The following is a 22,339-nucleotide window of genomic DNA, read 5'->3' on the forward strand; positions in this document are numbered from 1 at the left end:
AGGCCATTTGAATAATACTTGCACTAAGCTTACTATATGGCATACTATAAATCAAGTCAATGTGATCTATTTCTACAAAAACTATGAATCCCTATTCTATTAAGAAAAACATTTCTAGGGAGATATAGAGTGTTTTAATAACACACATTAACAGCATCACTGAAGTGCAACTGATGCTAGAAAAGAGGAGTGTGTGTGTGTGTGTGTGTGTGTGTGTGTGTGTGTGTGTGTGTGTGTGTGTGTGTGTGTGTGTGTGTGTGTGTGTGTGTGTGTGTGTGTGTGTGTGTGTGTGTGTGTGTGTGTGTGTGTGTGTGTGTGTGTGTACACAGCATGAGTCACCCTACCCGCCTGTGATTGGATTGTAGTTTATGGGTGAGGGAGGGGCAAAGAGCCTTAGGGGCAGTCTGTCAATCTGTTCACCGCTCCATTCACATATTCATCTGCATGCACCGTCATAGAGAGAGACAGAGGAAGTGAGCGAGAGCCTCTCATTCATAAAAAAAAAAGAGAAAAGTTCATTCATAAAAGCTGCACAATTCTGCTGCTCCTCGGAAAGAAAAATACAGAGGGGAGGAAAGTTGATGTACAGGTGAAGCAGGGCTGGAAGTGTCGGTCATGATGATGGGACGGTACTCAGCACGACTATAGCAGAGCAGACTGGACTCTAGACTACACAGGACATCCCTAGTCTGGTGAGTTGAATCTTCCGTAACGTACTGTATTTATCCGAGGACAGAGAATGCCAGCAGCTAAAAACCTTTTTCAAACAAAAAAAGCAACCTAAAGCCTTTTACTTTTTGCTGCCAGTCAAATCTAAGTTATCAGGTCAATCCTATGTGTGTTATTCTACTGTAATGATTTTGTATCTAATTCTTGGCAGGATTTCTATTTGTCCTAGTGCTCTCCTTTTTCCAGTTTCCTGAGTATGAGAGAGCAAAGCTTACCCAGGTTCAAATCACAGAAACAACTTTTACCAGGTAGCTCCTCACTTTTATCACTAAATGCATACAATGAGAATCACTGTGCTTTATACCTTATTGTCACACTTTCTTTTTCATCTCTTACAGGCATGCTGAAGCGCACCAAATACAGTCGTCTGCGCAACGATTCACTGACGTCTCTCGAGGACCAGCCCCAAAGAATGCTCCCCCTAAAGAGGGACATTTGCTTAGACTCTGACTTTGCCCAGCTGGATCCTGGGACGCCTACACACCATGGCCCGTCCACACTGAGGGACTTCATCCCCCGTGTGGCTAGCATCCGATTGCAGAGTCCTATTTCCCTGCAGGGCCTGAGGGGACAGACAAACAGAGCCCGGGACAGAACCACTGATGACACACCCTTGTCCAGAGCAGAGTGGGGCTCAGGGCCTAACCACAGATTTTGTTTTCAACATTCAGTCAATGTGCCCCTATCGGATGGCCGGACTCGCTCTGCCCTCAGCTGCACAAAAAGACCAATCACGCTGCATCAGATGGACAGTCTCTCCTGGACCCCTGGCTGTCCTCCTTGCTCACATCACAGAGACGGTCTGTCCCATATGAAGACATCCTCTGCAGGAGAGGACTGTACAGCGGTGGGGACGGCAAACAGAGTGGTTCACCATCACATCAAGGTACTTATCACATAATAACTATTAACAGTGCATGAATACACTCTGCTCTGGACTAACACACATTTTATTGTGGAGAAGACTGCAAGAGTGTGTGGGATGTTACTCACCAGACTAATATGCATGTGACTTTAAAATGTGTTATATCTAAAATATAATATAATTTGTGTCAAACTTATCTTTACTGTGCATAAAGTGCAGCTAACTTCTTATCCAGGGTCTCACTGGATGGTTAAGGCAGGTACGCAGTTTAATTCCATATAGTGCTAACACAAACACATTCATGTGAGCACAGGACACACACACGCACACACAAATAGACGCACTCTGTCTCCCTGTGCTCCATCCACACCATCACACTCACTTTCATCCCCTCCCTCTCAGAAAGAGCTTCCTGTGTTGGCAGTAGTGACTCATCCTGGCTCTCTGCTCCTCTCTGGATCTGCTTTGCTACTGTGTGTGTGTGTGTGTGTGTGTGTGTGTGTGTGTGTGTGTGTGTGTGTGTGTGTGTGTGTGTGTGTGTGTGTGTGTGTGTGTGTGTGTGTGTGTGTGTGTGTGTGTGTGTGTGTGTGTGTGTGTGTGTGTGTGTGTGTGTGTGTGTGTGTGTGTGTGTGTGTGTGTGTGTGTGTGTGTGTGTGTGTGTGTGTGTGTGTGTGTGTGTGTGTATCCGGTATCAGCTGAGCCCAAGCTATCCTAGAACCGGAGGTGTGTCCGCATGGGTGATTAGGAGCTGACCACTGATGGAAATGAGAATGGACTGTTTGATTGTCCTTTATAAACAAGCACACACATTACACACTCCCACTCATCCCAGCCACACACACACACACACACACACACACACACACACACACACACACACACACACACACACACACACACGCGCATATTGATTTAAGTCTGGTCTTCATCAGTGGATTTACTCATCCTGCCTCCAGCCTATGGCGTCTGCTCTGCTAGAGCTCATGGCCAATAGAAGTGGGCCTGGCTAAAGTGTATCCAAGCATGTGGCCTAAATGTTGTCTGGTTGTATAAACTAAATGTTAAGATGTCCCAAATGTACAACTTATTTTAGAAATCACAGGGAAAAAGCCACTCTCATATCTACACACAGAATATACACAGAATACATCTCTATAGTCATGCTAGTGACGTCACATGATGGTAGTCTGTCCACCACTTTGGCCCAGAATGAAATATCTCAGAAATATATTAGAAAGATTAGCACAAAGTACAAACAGTAGTGGTCCTCCGAGGATGAGGTCACTGATCTCCTGATTTATTTAGCACCACAAAGGTAACATTTTAGTTTTTTAGTTAATTGTTATGTATTGAAAAATCTTGGATGTATTTGCAGCAGATTAATTGTTCTGAGTCCGGATTCTAAACATTTGTCCTCTATAACAACTAGCATGTCAAAGGTTTCCTTATCCTTTGGTTAATTTCTGATCAATCATAATACCTTGTCATTTTGTGCCATCATAAGGTTTTATGTTAAAGTTCTCCTCAACTATTGGACGGTTTAGCATGAAATGGTTTGACATATGTCCCCTCAGGGGGGATGGTAACTACTTTGGTGACCCCCTTATTTTGTATTGAGCAGCTTCATTAATTTGTCCAATAATTTGATTTATGACCGAATCACAAAAAAACGAATGAAATTCAGTCTCTGCTGTAGTTGTATTTTATTATTGTATTTGTTCTAATGGACAAATGTTAGAATGCTAACGTGATAAATTAGACAGTGAACGTTAAATCATCTAAACATCAGTATGTTACCATTGCTCCTGCGAGCGTATGAGCATGCTGATCTTAACACTTAAGTCCTGTACGCTTGTTTTTAGTTTTATTTTACTAATTTATTATGCAGTTAAAAGAGAGAAAACAAATGCATGACATGCCGTACCTTTGCTTACTTTAGTGAGATTGTTTCTATTCCTTAGTTGAAAGTGCAGCCAAAGTGATCCCTAAATCTTTGATCAAAGACTGAAAGTGTACTGCTCCTCAAGCAGTCAGTTAATCAATTAGGATTGTTGAGCTCATCAGGAAGTTCATACAACAAACATGTGCACTGCTTGAGTTATAGTTATAGCCCAGAATCAAGTGCAGCACCGTATCAATCACAGCAGCTCTAGGATCATAAAGTAGGACTGGAGAGTAGAGTTTGAATGGCAGACAACAGCCTGTCCCACTTCTTCATCTTCACATGTTTTAATGATACTTAAATTGAGGAGGAACAGGACGGAAGCATTGCCCACATGAGATTTATTTATTGCTGTTACTACGTGTTTTATTTTACATTGTAATCACTGAGTAACTTTGTGTGTTCGGTTGTGTTTTCCAGTACATGGGCAGTGTGGAGGTGATCCAGTCCATGAGAACCCTCGACTTTGATACGAGAATGAAAGTCACACGGTAGGAGGTTCTTCCACTACCAAACACACACACACACACACACACACACACACACACACACACACACACACACACACACACACACACACACACACACACACATAAATGACAATGCACAGTTGCACACGCACATCCATACAATTAATTGCTGACATGATTATGGAGTAAAACTATGCAATAATACAAATTTAAAAAAGAAGAAGAGAAAACTCTTTTTAGAAATATATTGTGTGATTCATTTGAAAACATGTTTCAAAGCGGGAAATCAAATTAAATGTTTAATCTTTCATAAACCGGGGCTTTCTCTTCATCATTTAATATTGACATACTTGTGCAGGATGCCAAAACGCCGAAGGACACAGCTAGGTCTGTTCACAACAATACTGCTGAATGATGTGGAAGAAAATCCAATTAGATGAATTTCCTCCTAATGATCTCTCATAGTCTTATTAAGAGAGAGAGGGACAGGGATAAATACCGTAATCCATTATATACAATTAGCTTTCAAGGCGAAGAACGGCAATTCCTGGAATGAAAAGTATTCTTCCTAGATAACAGGGTGTTACTTCAGAGTGAATGGTTTGTATGGTTTGGCCTCGCTGACCCAAATGTCAGTTCTCTGATAGCTATAGCTTTATTTAAACAGCCAATCTTGCTGATAATACTTAGTATTTTGAATGCAGGATTAATGGAGTATGCTTATATTAATGTATTTCTGCTTTCACCTTAGAAAGAATCGTAATTGTTATATACCAATGACATACCTCTGAGATTGCTGGGTACTTCAGTCTTTATCAATTTGTGTATGTTTATTAGCAAACATTTCAATCATAAATAACTTAAATAAACAACGTTAAAAAACTGCATTAATTCCCTGTAAAGCAGTACAAGCAGAAGACTTACTCAGATCCTTTATCTAAGAAAACAGTACTAAAGTAAAAGTCTTGAAATTCATTGTATTTTCATTTCTCTGATATACTTGTAGCTGAGCTTCTTGTGATGCAGTTTTCTTTATCTCATGTTCTCACATGCTAGTCACATGTCAGCCGGTCGCACTGGATAACATATTTACAAAGGTGTGTGTGTGTGTGTGTGTGTGTGTGTGTGTGTGTGTGTGTGTGTGTGTGTGTGTGTGTGTGTGTGTGTGTGTGTGTGTGTGTGTGTGTGTGTGTGTGTGTGTGTGTGTGTGTGTGTGTGTGTGTGTGTGTGTGTGTGTGTGTGTGTGTGTGTGTGTGTGTGTGTGTGTGTGTGTGTGTGTGTGTGTGCGCAGGGAGGCAATCAGCAGACTGTGTGAGCAGACATCCGCCAAGACAGCAATGAAAACCAAAAGAGTAAGGCGCACACACACACACACACACACACACACACACACACACACACACACACACACACACACACACACACACACACACACACACTGCAATCAACACAGACAGAACTAGAATAACAGATTTCTGTCATCATCAGCCTGACTGCAAGGGACTGTCTGCTCTTCTGGGTCAGATCAACCTGCAGTTTTCAGGTAGCAGGATCATCCTCACTGTGTCCACAGACAGTGTGACCCTAATTGCTGCCTCCTCCTTACAGGTGACTGCTTCAACAAACAAAATGTAAACTTTCACATTCTCTTTTTATTAAGACATAGATTATTAAAATAATAATAATTTTGCCCTGTTTTTTCTCTCTCTTCTCTTTCTTCGAAGATTGCCCACCACCCCATGCAGGCCATTTCATTCGCCTCAGGAGGAGATCCGGTACGGTCCATTTTTCTAATCTTGCACATGTACAAACTTGTTTATGAGCAAAAAAGGAAACAAACACCCATACACACACAGTAAATAATTAGATTTGGCTTGATTACCGCTTGGTTTGCTGCCATTTGTGGACGATTGAATTATTTCCCATCCCCAACTCTTGAATCTTTTAATCAACTTTTAATTGGTGGTACAAAGCAAGTATTTATCAAGACCCTGGAACTGAAATGTTGGACACAAACTTCAGAATAAAAGCTTTTAATCAAATCCTTACGACTTTAGGATAACCTTAGAGTTTAGAGCCTTAAAGGTGTATTAGGAGTACATACTATATGACTGCAATATAAAAATGTTAATGCAGTCTAGGTCAAACCCTGCTTGATAAACTGCTTGACTGACTGTTATTTGTGATTTGATTCGTGTCCATAAACTAAGCTTTTCATTTTTAAACAAACAGTGAATTCAAAAGTTGGGTACACACTGTAATATTTCATTGCTATTTGCATACTGCGACGTTGCGCTGGCCAAAGTTGTTCAGGGAATAGGAAATGCAGTTTCTCTCTCGGAAACACAAGACCAGCGAAGCTACGGAAAGGATTATAGTTCGCAGTTGAATTAATTAGCTAAAATAATCTTGTAGTGTGCTCTAAGCCTCGGCTCCATTGGCTAGGACACATAGAAGATATGAGGGTGAATTAAAATCAATCTGCCACAGAGGCTTTATGGTGAAACATATTCAGCTGACTTTGTTCTTGTATTAGTATCAGAGAACCACTGATGGGGAGTGATTTAATTAAACCGGGAAAACATATACATGACCATTAACTGAATATGTCTGCTGATTATATAAAGAAGGAATCATGAATCCAAGGGCTGATTACTGATCCAGGCGTAAAGGTTATAAGCCGTACCACATAATAAGACAGTCAGGAGGTTTATGAGTGACCTTGTGCACATACTGAAAAATACAGCAAATACCTTTAAAGTCCATCCATCCATCCATCTTCTCCCGCTTATCCGTGGTCGGGTCACGGGGGTAGCTGTTGTATCCGCAATCTCGTTCTTTCGGTCATGACCCATCCTTCATGACCATCGGTGAGGGTAGGAACGAAAATGGCCCGGTAGACAGAGAGCTTTGCCTTCTGGCTCAGCTCTCTTTTCGTCACAACGGTGCGGCCCATCTCACGCTCCGTTGTTCCCTCACTCGAGAACAAGACCCCGAGATACTTGAACTCCTTCACTTGGGGTAAGGACTCATTCCCTACTTGGAGTGGACAGTCCATTGGTTTCCTGCTGAGAACCATGGCCTCAGATTTGGAGGTGCTGATCCTCATCCCAGCCGCTTCACACTCGGTTGCGAACCAATCCAGTGAGTGCTGAAGGTCGCAGACCGATGAAGCCATTGGAACCACATCATCTGCAAAAAGCAGTGGTGCAATCCTTAGTCCACCGAACTGCAGACCCCCTCCCCCACGACTACGCCTCGAAATCCGATCCATGTATATTACAAACAAGATTGGTGACAAAGCACAGCCCTGGCGGAGGCCAACCCTCACCGGAAATTGGTCCGACTTACTGCCGAGGACCCGGACACAGCTCTCGCTTTGGGAGTACAGAGATTGGATGGCCCTCAGTAGAGACCCCCTCACCCCATACTCCCGCAGCACCTCCCACAGTAACTCCCTGGGAACTCGGTCATACGCCTTCTCCAAGTCTACAAAACACATGTAGACCGGATAAGCGTACTCCCAGGCCCCCTCCAGGATCCTTGCGAGAGTAAAAAGCTGATCCATCGTTCCACGACCAGGACGGAATCCGCATTGTTCCTCCTCAATCTGAGGTTCGACAATCGACAATCGGCCTGACCCTCCTTTCTATCTTACCTTAGAGTAAACTTTCCCGGGCAGGCTGAGTAGTGTGATGCCTCTGTAATTGGCACACACCCTCTGATCCCCCTTTTTGAAAAGGGGAACCACCACCCCGGTCTGCCACTCCTTTGGTACTGTTTCCGACTTCCACGCAACGTTGATGAGACGTGTCAACCATGACAGTCCCTCAACACCCAGAGCCTTCAGCATTTCTGGGCATCCGAAAGTCCTTTTCCATGTCTTCTCCGAACTTCTCCCACACCCGCTGCTTTGCCTCGGCCACGGCTGAGGCTGCTGCTCTTCGGGCCTGTCGGTACCTTGCAACTGCCTCGGGAGTACCCCGGGATAACAAATCCCTAAAGGCCTCCTTCTTCAGTCGGACGGCTTCCCTGACCACCGGTGTCCACCAGGAGGTTCGAGGGTTACCGCCCCTTGAGGCACCTAAGACCTTGAGACCACAGCTCCCTGCCGCGGCTTCGGCAATAGAGGCTTTGAACACCGACCACTCTGGTTCAATGTCCCCAACCTCCACAGGAATGCCCGAAAATCTCCGCCGGAGGTGTGAGTTTAAGGCCTCCTGAACTTGGGCCTCCTCCAGACGTTCCTAGTTCACCCGAACTACACGTTTGGGCTTACCAGGTCTATCCAGAGGCTTCCCCCGCCACTCGACCCAACTCACCACCAGATGGTGATCAGTTGACAACTCCGCCCCTCTCTTTACCCGAGTGTCCAAAACATACGGCCTCAGGTCCGATGATATGTTAACGAAATCGATCATGGACCTTCTGCCTAGGGTGCTCTGGTACCACGTACACTTATGAGCATCCTTATGTTCGAACATGGTGTTTGTTATGGCCAATCCATGAATAGCACAGAAGTCCAGTAACAAACCACCACTCCGGTTCAGATCAGGGGGGCCGTTCCTCCCCATCACGCCCCTCCAAGTGTCTCCATTAGGGGTGTAACGGTATCCGTATTCGTCCCGTACCGTCACGGTTCGGACGTCACGGTTCGGCACATGCAGTCACACGACGAATACGCCTTTTTTTTACGAGTGGGAAAAAGGTCTGTCATTCAGGGCAGTATCCATTACACTATTTATAATCCAGGGGGCGGTATTGCGCCTAAAAGCTGTTTGCGAGCCGCTCTTAAACAACAAATGAAGAACAAGAAGAAACACAACAACAAAACGAACAAAATACAAGAAGAAGAAATGTTAGTATGGCGATTTCAGATAACACAGGAGCTAGAACCCACCTGCTTCTTTTAAATCAGCTGTGTGGGAACATTTCGGGTTCCCTGTGGACTACAATAACGATGGAGTGCGAGTGGTGGATCGGACGAGGACGGTGTTTCGGCGTTGTTCGATAGCGGTGCGGTATGCTAATGGAAACACACGCCAAACATGCTAAATCATATCAGAAGGCATCACCCAGATCGCCGGAACCCGGCAAAAGACAACAGCAGTTCAGCAGCTGATCCCCGCTGTTTTTAATCAACCAATAGACATGAAAGCCATGAGACCAAAATAAATAACGGAAGCTTTTGGCATATATATTTCAACGGCTATGCGCTCTTGAAACACTTTCTTATTATTTATGATGTAATATTTTCAAGACATTCTTTTTAGTTTTACAGCTCGATGAAACCTTTTTGTTTGACATCAGCCATTATAGATAATATGGCCACCTGAGTGTGTGTGGTACTGTTTGTGGTTTGTTTTTAACAGTGTAATACATTTAATTATTCAAAATGTTAGAGTTCCTTATTTTTAAACTGAAACTTGCACTACTGTTCAAAAATAAATAACAACAAACCTGGAATTATGCATTTGGGACTTTATTTTTGCTTTTTCTTGTTGTACCGAACCCGTACCGAACCGTGACCCCAAAACCGAGATACGTACCGAACCGTGAATTCTGTAAACCGTTACACCCCTAGTCTCCATCATTGCCCACATGTGCGTTGAAGTCTCCCAGCAAGATTAAAGAGTCCCCTTCAGGAGCCCCATACAGGACTCTTTCCAGGGTCTCCAAGAAGGCCGAACTGCTGTTTGGTGCATAAGCACACACAACAGTCAGAGTTTTCCCCCCCATAACCCGCAGGCATAGGGAGGCGATCCTCTCGTCCACTGGGGTAAACTCCAACAACGAAGCACCCAACCGGGGACTTGTGAGTATCCCCACACCCGCCCGGCGCCTCACACCTTGAGCAACTCCGGAGAAGAATAGAGTCCAACCCCTATCCAGAAGTAAGGTTCCAGAGCCGACGCTGTGCGTAGAGGTGAGCCCAACCAGATCCAACTGGTGACGCTCCACCTCCCGCACAAGCTCCGGCTCCTTCCCCCCCAGAGAGGTGACGTTCCACGTCCCCAAAGCCAGCTTCTGTCGCCCGGGTCTGGTCCGCCGAGACCCTCTGCTTTCACTGCCACCCTTCTGGCAGCGCACCCGACCCCATCGCTGTTTCCCGTAGGTGGTGGGCCCGCGGGACGGAGAAGCGGAGGTGTTGCCCACGTTGCCTTTTCGGGCTGTGCACGGCCGGGCTCCGTATCAAGCCCGGCCACCAGACGCTCGCCGACGAGTCCTCCTTCTGGGCCTGGCTCCAGAAGGGGACCCCGGGCTTCCTCCGGGCCGGGTATCATCACTTCCTGTGTCGTCTTTCATGAGGTCCTTTGAACCAATCTTAGTCTGGCCCCTTGCCTGAGACCAATTTGCCATGGGAGACCGTACCAGGAACACAAGGTTCCAGACAACACAGCCCCCAGGTTCATCAGGGCACACAAACCTCTCTACCACGGTAAGGTGCTGGTTCTTCAGAGAGGAACCAGCATCTTTAAAGTGAGTTATGTAATTTAGGAACCACATTCTTACTGTTACAAATGGAAAGTTCAATGTATGTGCAATAAAAGGAATCCTTACTTAATTCAATACACTGCTGCAGCTTAACTTGTTCTGAACCGTATAGTGACTATGTTAGCTAATGTTAGCAAACTTTAAACTGACACTGCTGTGGAATTATTTCATTAGAGTTTGACTTTATTATTATTTGATCTACTTGTGCTACTGTTAAAATATATGTATTCACTATGTTTATTTTATCATCTCATGGTTGTCATTTGCGGCCACTGTTTGGCAAACGTCACATAGTCTTGCTTTATGTCTCACTTATATTTTTCTCTCTTTTTTTACGATAGGACATGGCAGATTACATTGCTTATGTGGCCAAAGACCTTGTCAATAAGAGAGGTAGAGATGGTTTATTTTTCTATAATGATGAGCTTAGCTTCCATTTGACTCTCTGGCTTCTCTGAACTTCTCACATCTCTCCTTTTACCCCCCCCCGTTAGCATGTCACATCCTGGAGTGTCCGCGGGGTCGTGCCGGCGCGGTAATCAACAGCATCGGTCAGGCCTTTGAGGCTCGATTCCGCCAACTTCTCAGCAACGGGCCATCGCTCCTTTGCAACAATCCCAGGTTATCCATTTGTCTATTATAGCTGTATTATTGGTATGTTAATGTACTTTTTTTTTACCTTGAGGACCACCTTAGGACTGGACCTCAAAACTCTTCTCTATCAAACATGCCTTCCTTTTATAGAGGCTGTGATTTTTTTTGTGTCTTTTTTTACATGTATACACAGAGAGGAGACAAATACATAAACTACGGTGGCCCTCAATGTCAAAACACAAGATCTCACAAAACACCAGAAAATATTCAGAAAGAAGAAACACATACAATTACAAATAAACCACAGTCTGTGTACAGTCTGTTACAGACTCAGCATGTCTTCATGATGTGACTTTCTGTGTGCAGGTCAGCAGTGAGGATCTTTTCAAACTGTGCTCCAGAGGACACGATAACAGACCAGAAGGCCAAGCAGGAAGGTGAAGTCAGGGAGCACTCTGACTACTACAATGTGATCCCAGGAAAGACGCCACCCACTGGCGGGATAGGGGACCTGCGCATCACAAGGGAGGAGGATAAACAAGTTCCATCCGAAATACAGAGGGTAAGAGTTCAACACGAGGATGGTCTACTCAGTTATCAGCAGTTCGATCTGATCAAGTCCAACCATATCATATATTTATTTTAGTATCATTATATTTCACAAGTTTGTTTGTTTGTAGCCTTTATTTAACCAGGTGAAAGCCCCTTGAGATCAAAATATCTCTTTTTGCAAGGGTGACCTGCATGTCAAGTGGACAGCATAATTCATTTTTTAGACAATTTCACATTTAAAAATAAATTGCTGAAGCATCTGAGTTTAAAAGTCCCTGTTCAAGGTCACCTCGGTTGTTGGTAATAACTTCCCAGAATTATTGTGCTATTCTGGCAATTAAGTCAGCGACATTCAGGACATGGTCACACGTCTCTATCATTTAAGCCATCGCACACACACACACACACACACACACACACACACACACACACACACACACACACACACACACACACACACACACACACACACACACACACACACACACACACACACACACACACACACACACGCAGGCACGCACGCACACACACACACACACACACACACACACACACACACACACACACACACACACACACACACACACACACACACACATCTGTCTTGTGTGTATGACTCATGTATTTCTGTTGCAGGTTTGTTCTGCTCAGCCTGTTTCACTGTATGAGAACTGCTCCATCACAGGAGGAGCTCCAGCTCCACCTGCAGGTAAAACTCATTGTCATTCCAAGTTAAATCATATGATGTATGTGAATGTGTGTAAAGACATACATTGGAACTTTGTACATGCGAAAGTTTATTTTGTAATTTTTTAATAAATGTTTATTAATTAATTACATGTTTGAATGTAATATGTTTGTTATGTATCTGATCAAGTTCACATCAGCCCATTTCTTTCCCCCATCTTTTCATTGTGTTATTGTTAAAAGGTCATAACTGTTTATGCACCATTCAAAAAAATTATACATAAAATGATACATAAAATAAAATTAGGAAACTAGTAATATTAGATTAAACCACAATGGAAAAAGTACAGACCAGAATAAAGGATGGGGCCAGCAAGCTTTCTTTACTCCCAAGATAGCAGCTCTAACATTGAGACTGCAGTGGTTAAAACATGAAACTCAACTACGTTTAGTCTACCTTTTTTTCCTGAAAGTACTCACTCAGATTAATATCTAAAGACATCCATAAAACACATCAACTTCCATTTTGAAGTTGACAAGAAATCAGACTTTAAATTGTTTTAAAAATCTGGAGTTGGGTACTTAATAGTGGTAACACTTATACCAGCAGTATTGAGTCAAATTAGATATAAAGAAATACCTATTTTTATAACGCTAAATATTTGGTGCAAAATAATTATAAACCAAGATTTAATCCTTGTTCATACTTTGTAAAACCAACTGATTCTTGTTTGTGTTTTTCCTTGTTATACTCCATCAGACTCACTGGTACCTGAGGTCGGTGCTGAACAGTGTGCCGCTCTCTCTGGGACACGGATCCAGGACCTGATCCAGGAAGAAGGCTGGTTCCACGGCAGGTAGGTCATCAACATGCTCCTCCACCAGTGAATTACAACTTAATGTGTCTGTCAGCTAGCATATATATCTCCCTATTCCTTTCTCAGTAACTCTTCTGTCCTTTATCCCAGGTTAGGCAGAGAGCAGGCGGAGGGGCTTCTCACCTGCAGTGGGGACTTCCTGGTCAGAGAGAGCAGCTCTGCCTCTGGTCAGTATGTCCTCAGCGGGATGGAGGGAGCCACCGTGCGGCACCTGCTGCTGGTCGATCCACACGGACAGGTCAGAGTTGTGATGTTCAAACACACACAGCATGAGGAGAGGCGAGTAGCAGCTGGCCCTAATGTTTGACCTTGTTGTCTTTGTGTGAGCAGGTGCGGACCCGTGATCAAGTGTTTCTGGGTGTTGGTCACCTGGTGCGTTTCCACATGGAGAACCAGATGCCAATCATCTCTGGAAACAGTGAGCTGTGCCTGAAAGTGCCAATCCTGCAAAGACACTCACATGCACTTTCATAGACAGTCACATGTAGAAGTTAACGGTTTTGAAGTGGAGGAACATTGGGCCAAAGCCAAACAAAGTTTCCACAGCTTTCATCGCTTTTAGCAACTTAAAAAAAAATCAACATGTGACATCCCTTCCCAAAATATTGTATTATTTTGTCATTAAAGTATTGTTTGATTTCCTGAACATTTGAGTAAATTCTTCACTTGTGCACACTGTGCCTCACCCTGTGAGCCACTGGTCTGCAGAACCTCCTGTCTCTCTCTCTCTCAGGCTGAATCTGTTTGTGTTTACTCAAAGTCTAAGCACAATCACTAGTGTCGGGAGGAAATTACCAGAATGTTGGCAGACTTTCCGAATCTTTTTCTGATATGCTAAACTTGTCTTGTGTTAGTTTGTTTTGTATGTGTTATTGCTTTGTGTTCCCATTTCCCATGCTTGACTTTTGATTTAACGTGTTTTTTACATTCTAAATAAAATAAAATCGCTTTGTAACCAGAATGTAAAGAAACCGATTTGCACTTTAGTTGGAGAAGATAAGGCAAATATACAATAAGTAATGCAATGCAAAAATCTGCATGTTTCACGACAGTGTGGTGCTAGCAGTAAAGACATCATACAAAAACTACACAGCAACTTCAGGGTAAGAATCTTAAACTGCCTCAGCAGACTGGTTTTTATACATTTCCTTTCTGATTTTTTAAGGTTTTTGTCTGAAAACAAAAAATTCACTTCGTTGTCATCAATACCTGAAAATACTTGTTCACCAGAGCCCACACCTGGTAAAATAATCACTTAGGAAATCAAGTTATAAACCTTGTTAGCTTGGATACATTTAGCCACAAGATGGTGCTCTCAGTCTTTACAAGAGTTTATTGCTCTTCAGCCAACAACAAAATATGTTTTTTAGATTAAGCAAGTACTCTCTAGGCTAGTTTCTTTAAATTCTAAACATTTTAAAATAGGTTTTTTGGTTTTTGAATTCCTCCATAATGATGTGTGTTTATGGTGGAATATAGTAAATACATCTTATCTCAAACCACTGATACAATGACATCCTGCTTTTTGTTGTGTTTCGGTGTTCTAGAAACATATATGTCAGAAAGAGCGATGAAAATGACTGGAAGTAAACAGCTTATAATAATTGCTGCAACACTTCTCCCTCAGTTTTCAGCTGTCTGTCACTTGCAGATTTTAGTGCAGTGAAAGATGACTGTGTGCTGAAAGTATGCAGCTGACTGTTTTCGGGCTGTGGCCCTCAGCGTCCTCTGAGAGGCTTGGAGGGTCTCGCCCACATTAATCACCCTCAGCGCTGCTTGTTGGGATCGGGGAACCTCTGGCCGCTGATGGGGAAAGAAGCAGCCCTGCAGAACACTGATAGAGTATCTTAAGAAAAACAACACTTAAAGCTTTTCTGTTCAGATAAGTCAAATGTAATCACAGATCTCACATGAATTCCCACAATCCCTAGCTTTTCGGGTGTCAAAAATAGGGCTTATCTGACTTGTTACAAAGAGCAGGAAATGAATTGTCTGACATGTTATCTCTGCTCTTTCCTACACACTTTATGCACAAGTTAATATGATAGTGATATATCCATCATATCTGATTGAGTCAGTAAACAAACAAACTAAAAGTGTCTCTCCTCTAAACCAAAAGTCAGATAACTTTTATGAAAGCTGTCATAAGTGTTAAATTAAGTGATTCTTCAACCAAGTGAAGGGATTTTTCTGCTTCTATTACGTCTCCCTAGATTTTCTCTGAGTCACACAGACCTCGCCCAAAAATAACTCACCAAGGACAACAATGACATAGTGTGTGATGCCATTCTTTCAGACCTGTGAGGCCTGCTGATGGTCAAATGTGACACACCTGTGAGGTCACTGTTTGACCTCTGACCCCTCATTCATGTCAAAGCAGCACCTGTGTGGTGTTACACATGTGTGGAGCAGATACAGGCTGTGTCCATTTTTGAGCAATTATGCTTGAAAGGTAATAAAAAACAATACCAACAATGTCTTTAAAGATAGATAAAAGATAGATTAACTCTTAGAGCTGAAGAGGATCTTCAATTATTGAGTAGTTGACCAAAAATAGTGTATATTATTTTAAAGTAATTTCTAAGAGAACTGAACAAAATATTGTTGTCTGTATGGATATTTGTTAGTGTGTTTTCTGTCCTCTTTCAAACACTGCACATGTTTGGTTCTTGGACTGATGATTAGATCAAATCAAAATAAGATAAGTTTAGCCTTACCAACAACATCTATAACAACTCCATTAGGTCTGTCATCAGATTAAGACCTTAATTAATCCCTGAGGGGAGAATTTTTACAATTACAGACACACATGCACAAACACCTATAGACATGCACTATTAAAGAGGTGGCCGAGCAAAAGGGCTACAGGTGTTCCAGCGCTGTGAAGCAGTTGGGGGTTCAGGGCCGTGTTCAAGGACACCTCGGGAGTGCCCAGGAGGTTTAAAGGAGTTGAACTGGCACCTCTCTAGCTACCAGTCCACAATCAGTATTTTGGTCCCATTAGGACTTGAACCATCAACCCCTTCGTCCCTAGACTCCCTACTACTTCTACCCTCATCACTCTAAAACTATAATCCCACTGTATAATGTCCAGTAGCTACCACTGAATGGCCCCTGTGACCCCCTGTAACATCCTTTTCTGATTACCCAATTGAACATATTACCGTTAAAGTAATCAACTCCAGTAATAGATGTAGAAAGTATTACACAGTATCTCACTTTCATTTTCACGATTAGACATTGAGAGGTTTTAAGCTTCAAGGATTTACATCACTTTGCCAGCAGGGTAATTTTTAGAGGCCCTGATGATTCAAAGTCTGCATCTGAAACTACAGTAGACACATTATCTTAATCTGTGCAACCACATGCTGTTTGCATTTGTTAGTACATGTGTGTGCATTCCTTGAACCCAGCCACTGACATGACATGACTCTGAAACAGGAAATGATAAACATTCAGCATAATCTCCAGGTTCTGTGGCTTTGGTTCAGATCCAGCGCATTAAAAAGCCTGAACTCTTTGAATTCCATTATAAAATAAACTTGAGTGCTGATGAGCTTGAGGGCATTAACTGCACACACACGCAGGCACACACACACACACACACACACACACACACACACACACACACACACACACACACACACACACACACACACACACACACACACACACACACACACACACACACAGATAGATTGCGCATGTGACAAAGCATTCCCAGACCCCAAAGCGCCTTAATGGAACAATTAAAGTCATAAAAAGCGCCCAGAGTACGAGAGCATGAAATTGTTCCTCGTTTCAATGTTATCAGAGTCACACAGAGTTCAAATCTGGGAGGAAACAAAACAAGACTTGGCCACTGACTGGGCCGTGTTGCAGCAGTTTCTGGCATGCCAATATCCACACGTATGTTCCTCCGGAGACGACGCATAGGAGGAGACGAGTGAGTTATGTGAGCTTTGCAAACAAATGCTCACAAACAAAGAGACGGGCTAGTTTTTGCGCCTGGTTCTGTTTCCTGTCGCCACAATTCGGGAACTAGTGAGGGCATGTTGTGCAGAGGAGCGAGCCTGAAGTGTCTTATAAATGGTTATACTGTAAGTTTCTGTTGACCAGAGTCAGTGCAGAATAGATGAGTATGTGTGTAACCCCCACAGTGATCGTCTCACTCCTCAGCACTGCTTTTACCTCCCTTTACTCTCAGGCCTCAGCCCTCTACCCCGGCTTAGCATGACGGCTGGTCTCTGAAGCTCGGATGGGTGTGTGGACTGTTGGCTGTTGGCAGGCCTCTCTGAGCAGGAAAACACACACGCACACGCACACGCACACGCACGTCCTCAAGCACAAAATGCCCTGCAGTTTCTTTACCTCTTCCAAATCATCTCTTTCCTCTCTCTCTCTCTCTCTCTCTCTCTCTCTCTCTCTCTCTCTCTCTCTCTCCTCTCTCTCTCTCTCTCTCTCTCTCTCTCTCTCTCTCTCTCTCTCTCTCTCTCTCTCTCTCTCATTGCCCCTTTGGAAACTAGGTCAGTGTCAGTTCATGCCATTAGCTTATGACTTTGGTGCATGTGTGTGTCTGCGTTAGTTTGTGCATGTGTGCATTGGTGTTTGCATGTTCATGTTCAGCAAGCACTAATGCTTATCTGCCACTTGGCTTAAGAACTGCCTCCGAACTGTTTGTTTTCATGCTCTGTGCCGGTGGATTGAAATCGAGTCTGCATTTGTGTGTGTGTGTGTGTGTGTGTGTGTGTGTGTGTGTGTGTGTGTGTGTGTGTGTGTGTGTGTGTGTGTGTGTGTGTGTGTGTGTGTGAGACGCGATGATGATTAGGGGGTGGGGGATTCCAGGATTCTTACACGAGGCAGCAGGCAGATGTGGGAGAGTTGAATCAAAACTTTTCTGTTGGCCAACTTCAAAAGGCAACTTTCCCTCCAGTGTAGGTCTCTCTTCGCTCTCCATTCCTCTGCCGTTTCCTCATGCTTTGGCCGGCATCGCACACTTCTCATTTGGATTTTAACAAACACCAGGAGGGATAATTCAGTGAATATTTGTCATGCTGAGACTTTCTGTTTGTGGTTTTCTTAGAGAATCTGCGGCCTCTTTAACAGCTCAGAAAAATACTCTATATTGTTTTTATCATCTTGATATTTTTTTTTATTTGATGAGAATTTCCTCATAAATGTGTTTTCGAACCAATTACATGTTTCAAAGGCTCCTTAAAATAAGACATTATTATTTAGTGTGGGTCTCTTAGAACCAGTTTATTTATATGCACAACTCCTCTCTAAAGTGTTTGGATTTCTGGTATTATTGTTTATAAAACAGTGTTTGACCCTAAACATTAACATCACTTTGTATGATAACATACCCTACATTTATTTGAATGACTTTTTGTCAAATAAATGGAATACATAAATATTCATGTATAGCCAACAGTGACATATAAAGCCAGACAAATGTTCCTTGTTAGATGTAATAACATTGCTTTATGGCAATTTCCGTCATCTTCATTGAATGTGATAGCTTAGTTTGTGTCAAAGGGAAGGGATGGCATTTTAAAAGTATTGTTAGCCTTCCACTCGATGGCAATGTAGCTCAGTGGACATTTGCTCCAACACTTTGTCCTACACTGATATATCTAAATTATATGATGGATTTGAATTTTGTTGAGATATTCATTTTTTACCGAGGATCGTAATATTACGTACTTAATGATGCCTTTACTTTTCATAGTGCCTCAGCAGGTCAACTTTTTCACTGTTAAAAGTATCTAGAGCATCTTATACATTCACAGCACATTTTGTAGAGACATTCAAGCCACCTTGAAGATCAACTTCAATAACGTTGGTAAACCTCTGACCTGTACCTTTGCACGATCTTCGGGCCAACTTTTCAGTTTGTCCAATGCTTAAACAAACACCTGCAAAAACGAATTTCTTTGCCATGTGGTGCACTTTGTGTTTGTTCGGCGAAAGATGGTGACTACGCTAAATATGAAAATATTACCTGTTTAACATCAGTATTGTCCTTGTGAACATGTTATTATGCTGATGTTAGTATTTAGCTTGAATCAGTGAATTGAGTTTCTCTCATCCTCCTCCCCACCCCTTCTGTTCTCCACTTTGTTAAATAGAGTGAAAAAGCAAATGTGTGTATTTACATCAGTATTGTTGACCTAGTGTAAATCAATGACATTTAAACTTAAGTAGGCTGTGTATTAGTATATATGTCTATTTGCATGGAGTGTGTTTATAGTTCTCTTTACATGTGCTGAGTCTCTTACAGATGGTGGCGGCGAACCCTCTGCGAGAAAACTCAACAGGGAATGTTTTCCATCCCTAAGATGGTCAGATTTGTGTGGGGGGACACTGACTCTGCATAAATCACATGTGGAAGGGAGATAAGTGGGCGGTAGACCAGCTTGGATGGATGGCTCAAGCCAAAAATACAATCCACTGTGCCCCACAGGGGACAGACCATAGGGGACAGACCCTGAATACATCTGTGTCGCCTACATTAAAACAGTGTGTGGACAAAATGACACATAACATTACAATTCAATATAACACATTACAGCCTCAAAAAAGACAAAGGGTTGGATCAACAATTATGTGTAAGAACAAACATTTTGTTCACTAAAAGAGTTAGTATTTATTGCAGAGCAAGTGTATTTAAACAAGGAATTACCTCAAGTAGGCTTCATTAAAGAAATAATTAAACATTTTGGGAAATATAGTAGGCTAGGCTTTTATATATTCTGTATTGCTAAGATTGGGAAAATATTGATACCATTGACAAGATATAGCTACCTGTTAAATGTGAAGCTGTACTGCAGAGAGAGATTAGCTTAGTTCATCTTATTTTAGCATAGCGTGGCATAGCATAGCATCATAGCATAATAGGCATAGCATAGCATATCATAGCATAATAAGCATAGCATAGCATTAAGACTGTTAAGACACCCCGGGGCATGGGGAAACAACCTGGCTAGGTAAAAGAAACTCTGAAGTTGTGTTAAGGAGGTTAAAGTGTAGGCTCTCAAGCTAGCTATCGTCGTAGCTTATGGGTGCCTCCTCACAAATAAAGTGTATTTGTGGTCACAGGCTACTCCGGCTATGTAGATATTGCAGCTAATGGGATTGATCAGTCTTTCCTAGCATTTGGTGCCATTTAGGTCCCCAACATATTATATCATATATTTTGTATTTAAAAGGTAATGCTTATTTTTTAAAAGCTTGGTTTTAAATGTTTATCCCCCCTCTACCATAAAACAACAATGTTATTTACCCAGGATATTCAAAATTCTAAATAATTACACTGATTTTAGCACAAGTAGGCCAAATTGCTGTAGCCTATCCCCAATCTTGTTTGCTCAACTGCTGTAACAGATATAAAAAAAGAAATCAAAGAAATACAAACAAATTCTACATTTTTGTTATTCCTCACCAAATTTAAATTGTTGTTATTAATTCATTTTTATTGTTTAAATGTCCCCCCTGTTACTCTGATTTGAATCCTTCTGCACAAGCCCCTTTACTATTCTTCTATTTGTATGACTCAAGAAGAAGGATACATTTTGAGTGGGAAAATCATCTTCAAGAAGCAGAGTGAATGCGTTCTTCTTTCAAGTTTTTTTAATGTTTTTTTAAACTTAACTGTTGCGGTAAAGCATAACATGTCCACCCTGTTATGCTCATTTTTAGTGGAAACTGATCATTTGTTTTACATTTAGAAAATATGGTGAATATCTCTATCAAATATATGTTTCTGTTGTCACCAAGTGCTAGCTTGATTATCATCACACATGTAGCAATAGCCAAGTTTAGCATAAAATGTCCACCCTGTTACTATTTTTCACAGTAACAGGGTGGACACACAGTAACTTGGGAAGTTACAAAACAATTTTCTAAACATAATATCCTGAGCTTGACCAAAATATTTTTCTTATACTTTAACAAGCCATCATTCAGATTACATTTTTAAAAAACATGGACAATTATGCTTTTTATTTTTGATTAACCTAGCTGAAATGGCACCAAATGCTAGGAATGACTCTATTACCTTAACCTTCAGCATGGCAGCCTGATGTTGATGGTGAACACAAAGTGAAAAAAGTTATCTCTGTAAACCTTTTGCTCACCACTATTACGGCTCTAGATTGAATGGAGGAGCACAAACACAGCGATAACACCAGCTTCTTACTGTAAGTCACAGCTATGCTATATATTCCAAAGTTAATAGAAGAATGTGAGCACAATTATTGCAAGGAATATAATTAAAGCCCAAACTAGAGATTTTGTCAAGGGGAAATTGTCACAGTGAACAAAAAATCAAGAGTTTGTCACCAATCAATCAATCAATCAATCAATCAATCAATCAATCAATCAATCAATCAATCAATCAATCAATCAATCAATCAATCAATGTTTATTTATATAGCCCAATATCACAAATGTTACATTTGTCTCAGTGGACTTCACAGTTTGTACAGAATATCAGTATGACAATACGACACCCTCTATCCTTAGACCCTCACATCGTACAAGGAAAAACTTCCAGAAAAAACCCCACAGTTTAAAGGGGAAAATGGGAGAAACCTCAGGGAGAGCAACAGAGGAGGGATCCCTCTTCCAGGACGGACAGACGTGCAATAGATGCCGTGTGTAAACCAATAACCATATTTTTTTCCTTTCTTTTTTGCTTTGTACAGGGGTTAGCTATGCCCCTGTTTCCATTCGTTATGCTATGCTAAGCTGCTGCTGGTGGTATCTTAGACTGACGTACTTATGAGAGATACACTTAAACATGTGTGCATACTCCCCTGGGTGTGCACCCAAGCTAATTTAAGAGTGTTTATTGGTGATATTGAGTATCTGGGATGTGACGGGCTTTCTCAATAGTTTTCTCCATTCATGGGGGGTGTTCCAATTCAACATCCTGTTTTCTCGAACAGGAGTGATGCCAGAGAAGTACGGCCAAATAACATTAAGGGTGAGTACACCAGCTATTAAACTCTGCTCCCAGGACACTTAGAGATGACTCATACTGTCGGCCCTGCGTGCCTCCTGTCCTCCTCCTCAAAGCTATGGCTTAAAGGAGGCATCCTCACCATGAAAAGGACCTCTT

At 42.3% G+C, this 22,339-nt stretch overlaps 2 protein-coding genes across 4 annotated transcripts in view; both read left to right on the plus strand.

Annotated features, from left to right (window-relative positions):
• secisbp2l (SECIS binding protein 2-like) overlaps positions 1 to 5,188 on the plus strand; it is a 31,406-nt gene extending 26,218 nt beyond the window's left edge. The window contains exon 19 of one of the 2 annotated variants that reach the window (XR_004569457.1): positions 5,104 to 5,188. The gene's annotated coding sequence lies outside the window, so the exon portion shown is untranslated. The remainder of the gene's footprint in view (positions 1 to 5,103) is intronic. The other variant, XR_004569456.1, reaches the window with a different exon arrangement.
• LOC117549247 (SHC-transforming protein 1-like) lies at positions 341 to 13,861 on the plus strand. Of its 2 annotated transcripts, none has more exons than XM_034220966.1 (14): positions 341 to 692; positions 881 to 977; positions 1,068 to 1,615; positions 3,957 to 4,027; positions 5,298 to 5,358; positions 5,495 to 5,614; positions 5,731 to 5,781; positions 10,843 to 10,894; positions 10,996 to 11,122; positions 11,462 to 11,657; positions 12,287 to 12,359; positions 13,098 to 13,194; positions 13,306 to 13,453; positions 13,546 to 13,861. In XM_034220966.1, the coding sequence occupies exons 2-14, from the start codon at positions 926 to 928 to the stop codon at positions 13,687 to 13,689; spliced, it is 1,740 nt and encodes a 579-aa protein (XP_034076857.1). In that variant the 5' UTR covers positions 341 to 692; positions 881 to 925; the 3' UTR covers positions 13,690 to 13,861. The 2 variants fall into 2 exon arrangements, with proteins under 2 accessions (XP_034076857.1, XP_034076858.1); XM_034220967.1 differs by having other exon boundaries at positions 899 to 977.
• The last annotated feature ends 8,478 nt before the right edge of the window (positions 13,862 to 22,339 follow it).

This window comes from Gymnodraco acuticeps, unplaced genomic scaffold (assembly GCF_902827175.1).
Source record: "Gymnodraco acuticeps unplaced genomic scaffold, fGymAcu1.1, whole genome shotgun sequence".
NCBI lineage: Eukaryota > Metazoa > Chordata > Actinopteri > Perciformes > Bathydraconidae > Gymnodraco > Gymnodraco acuticeps.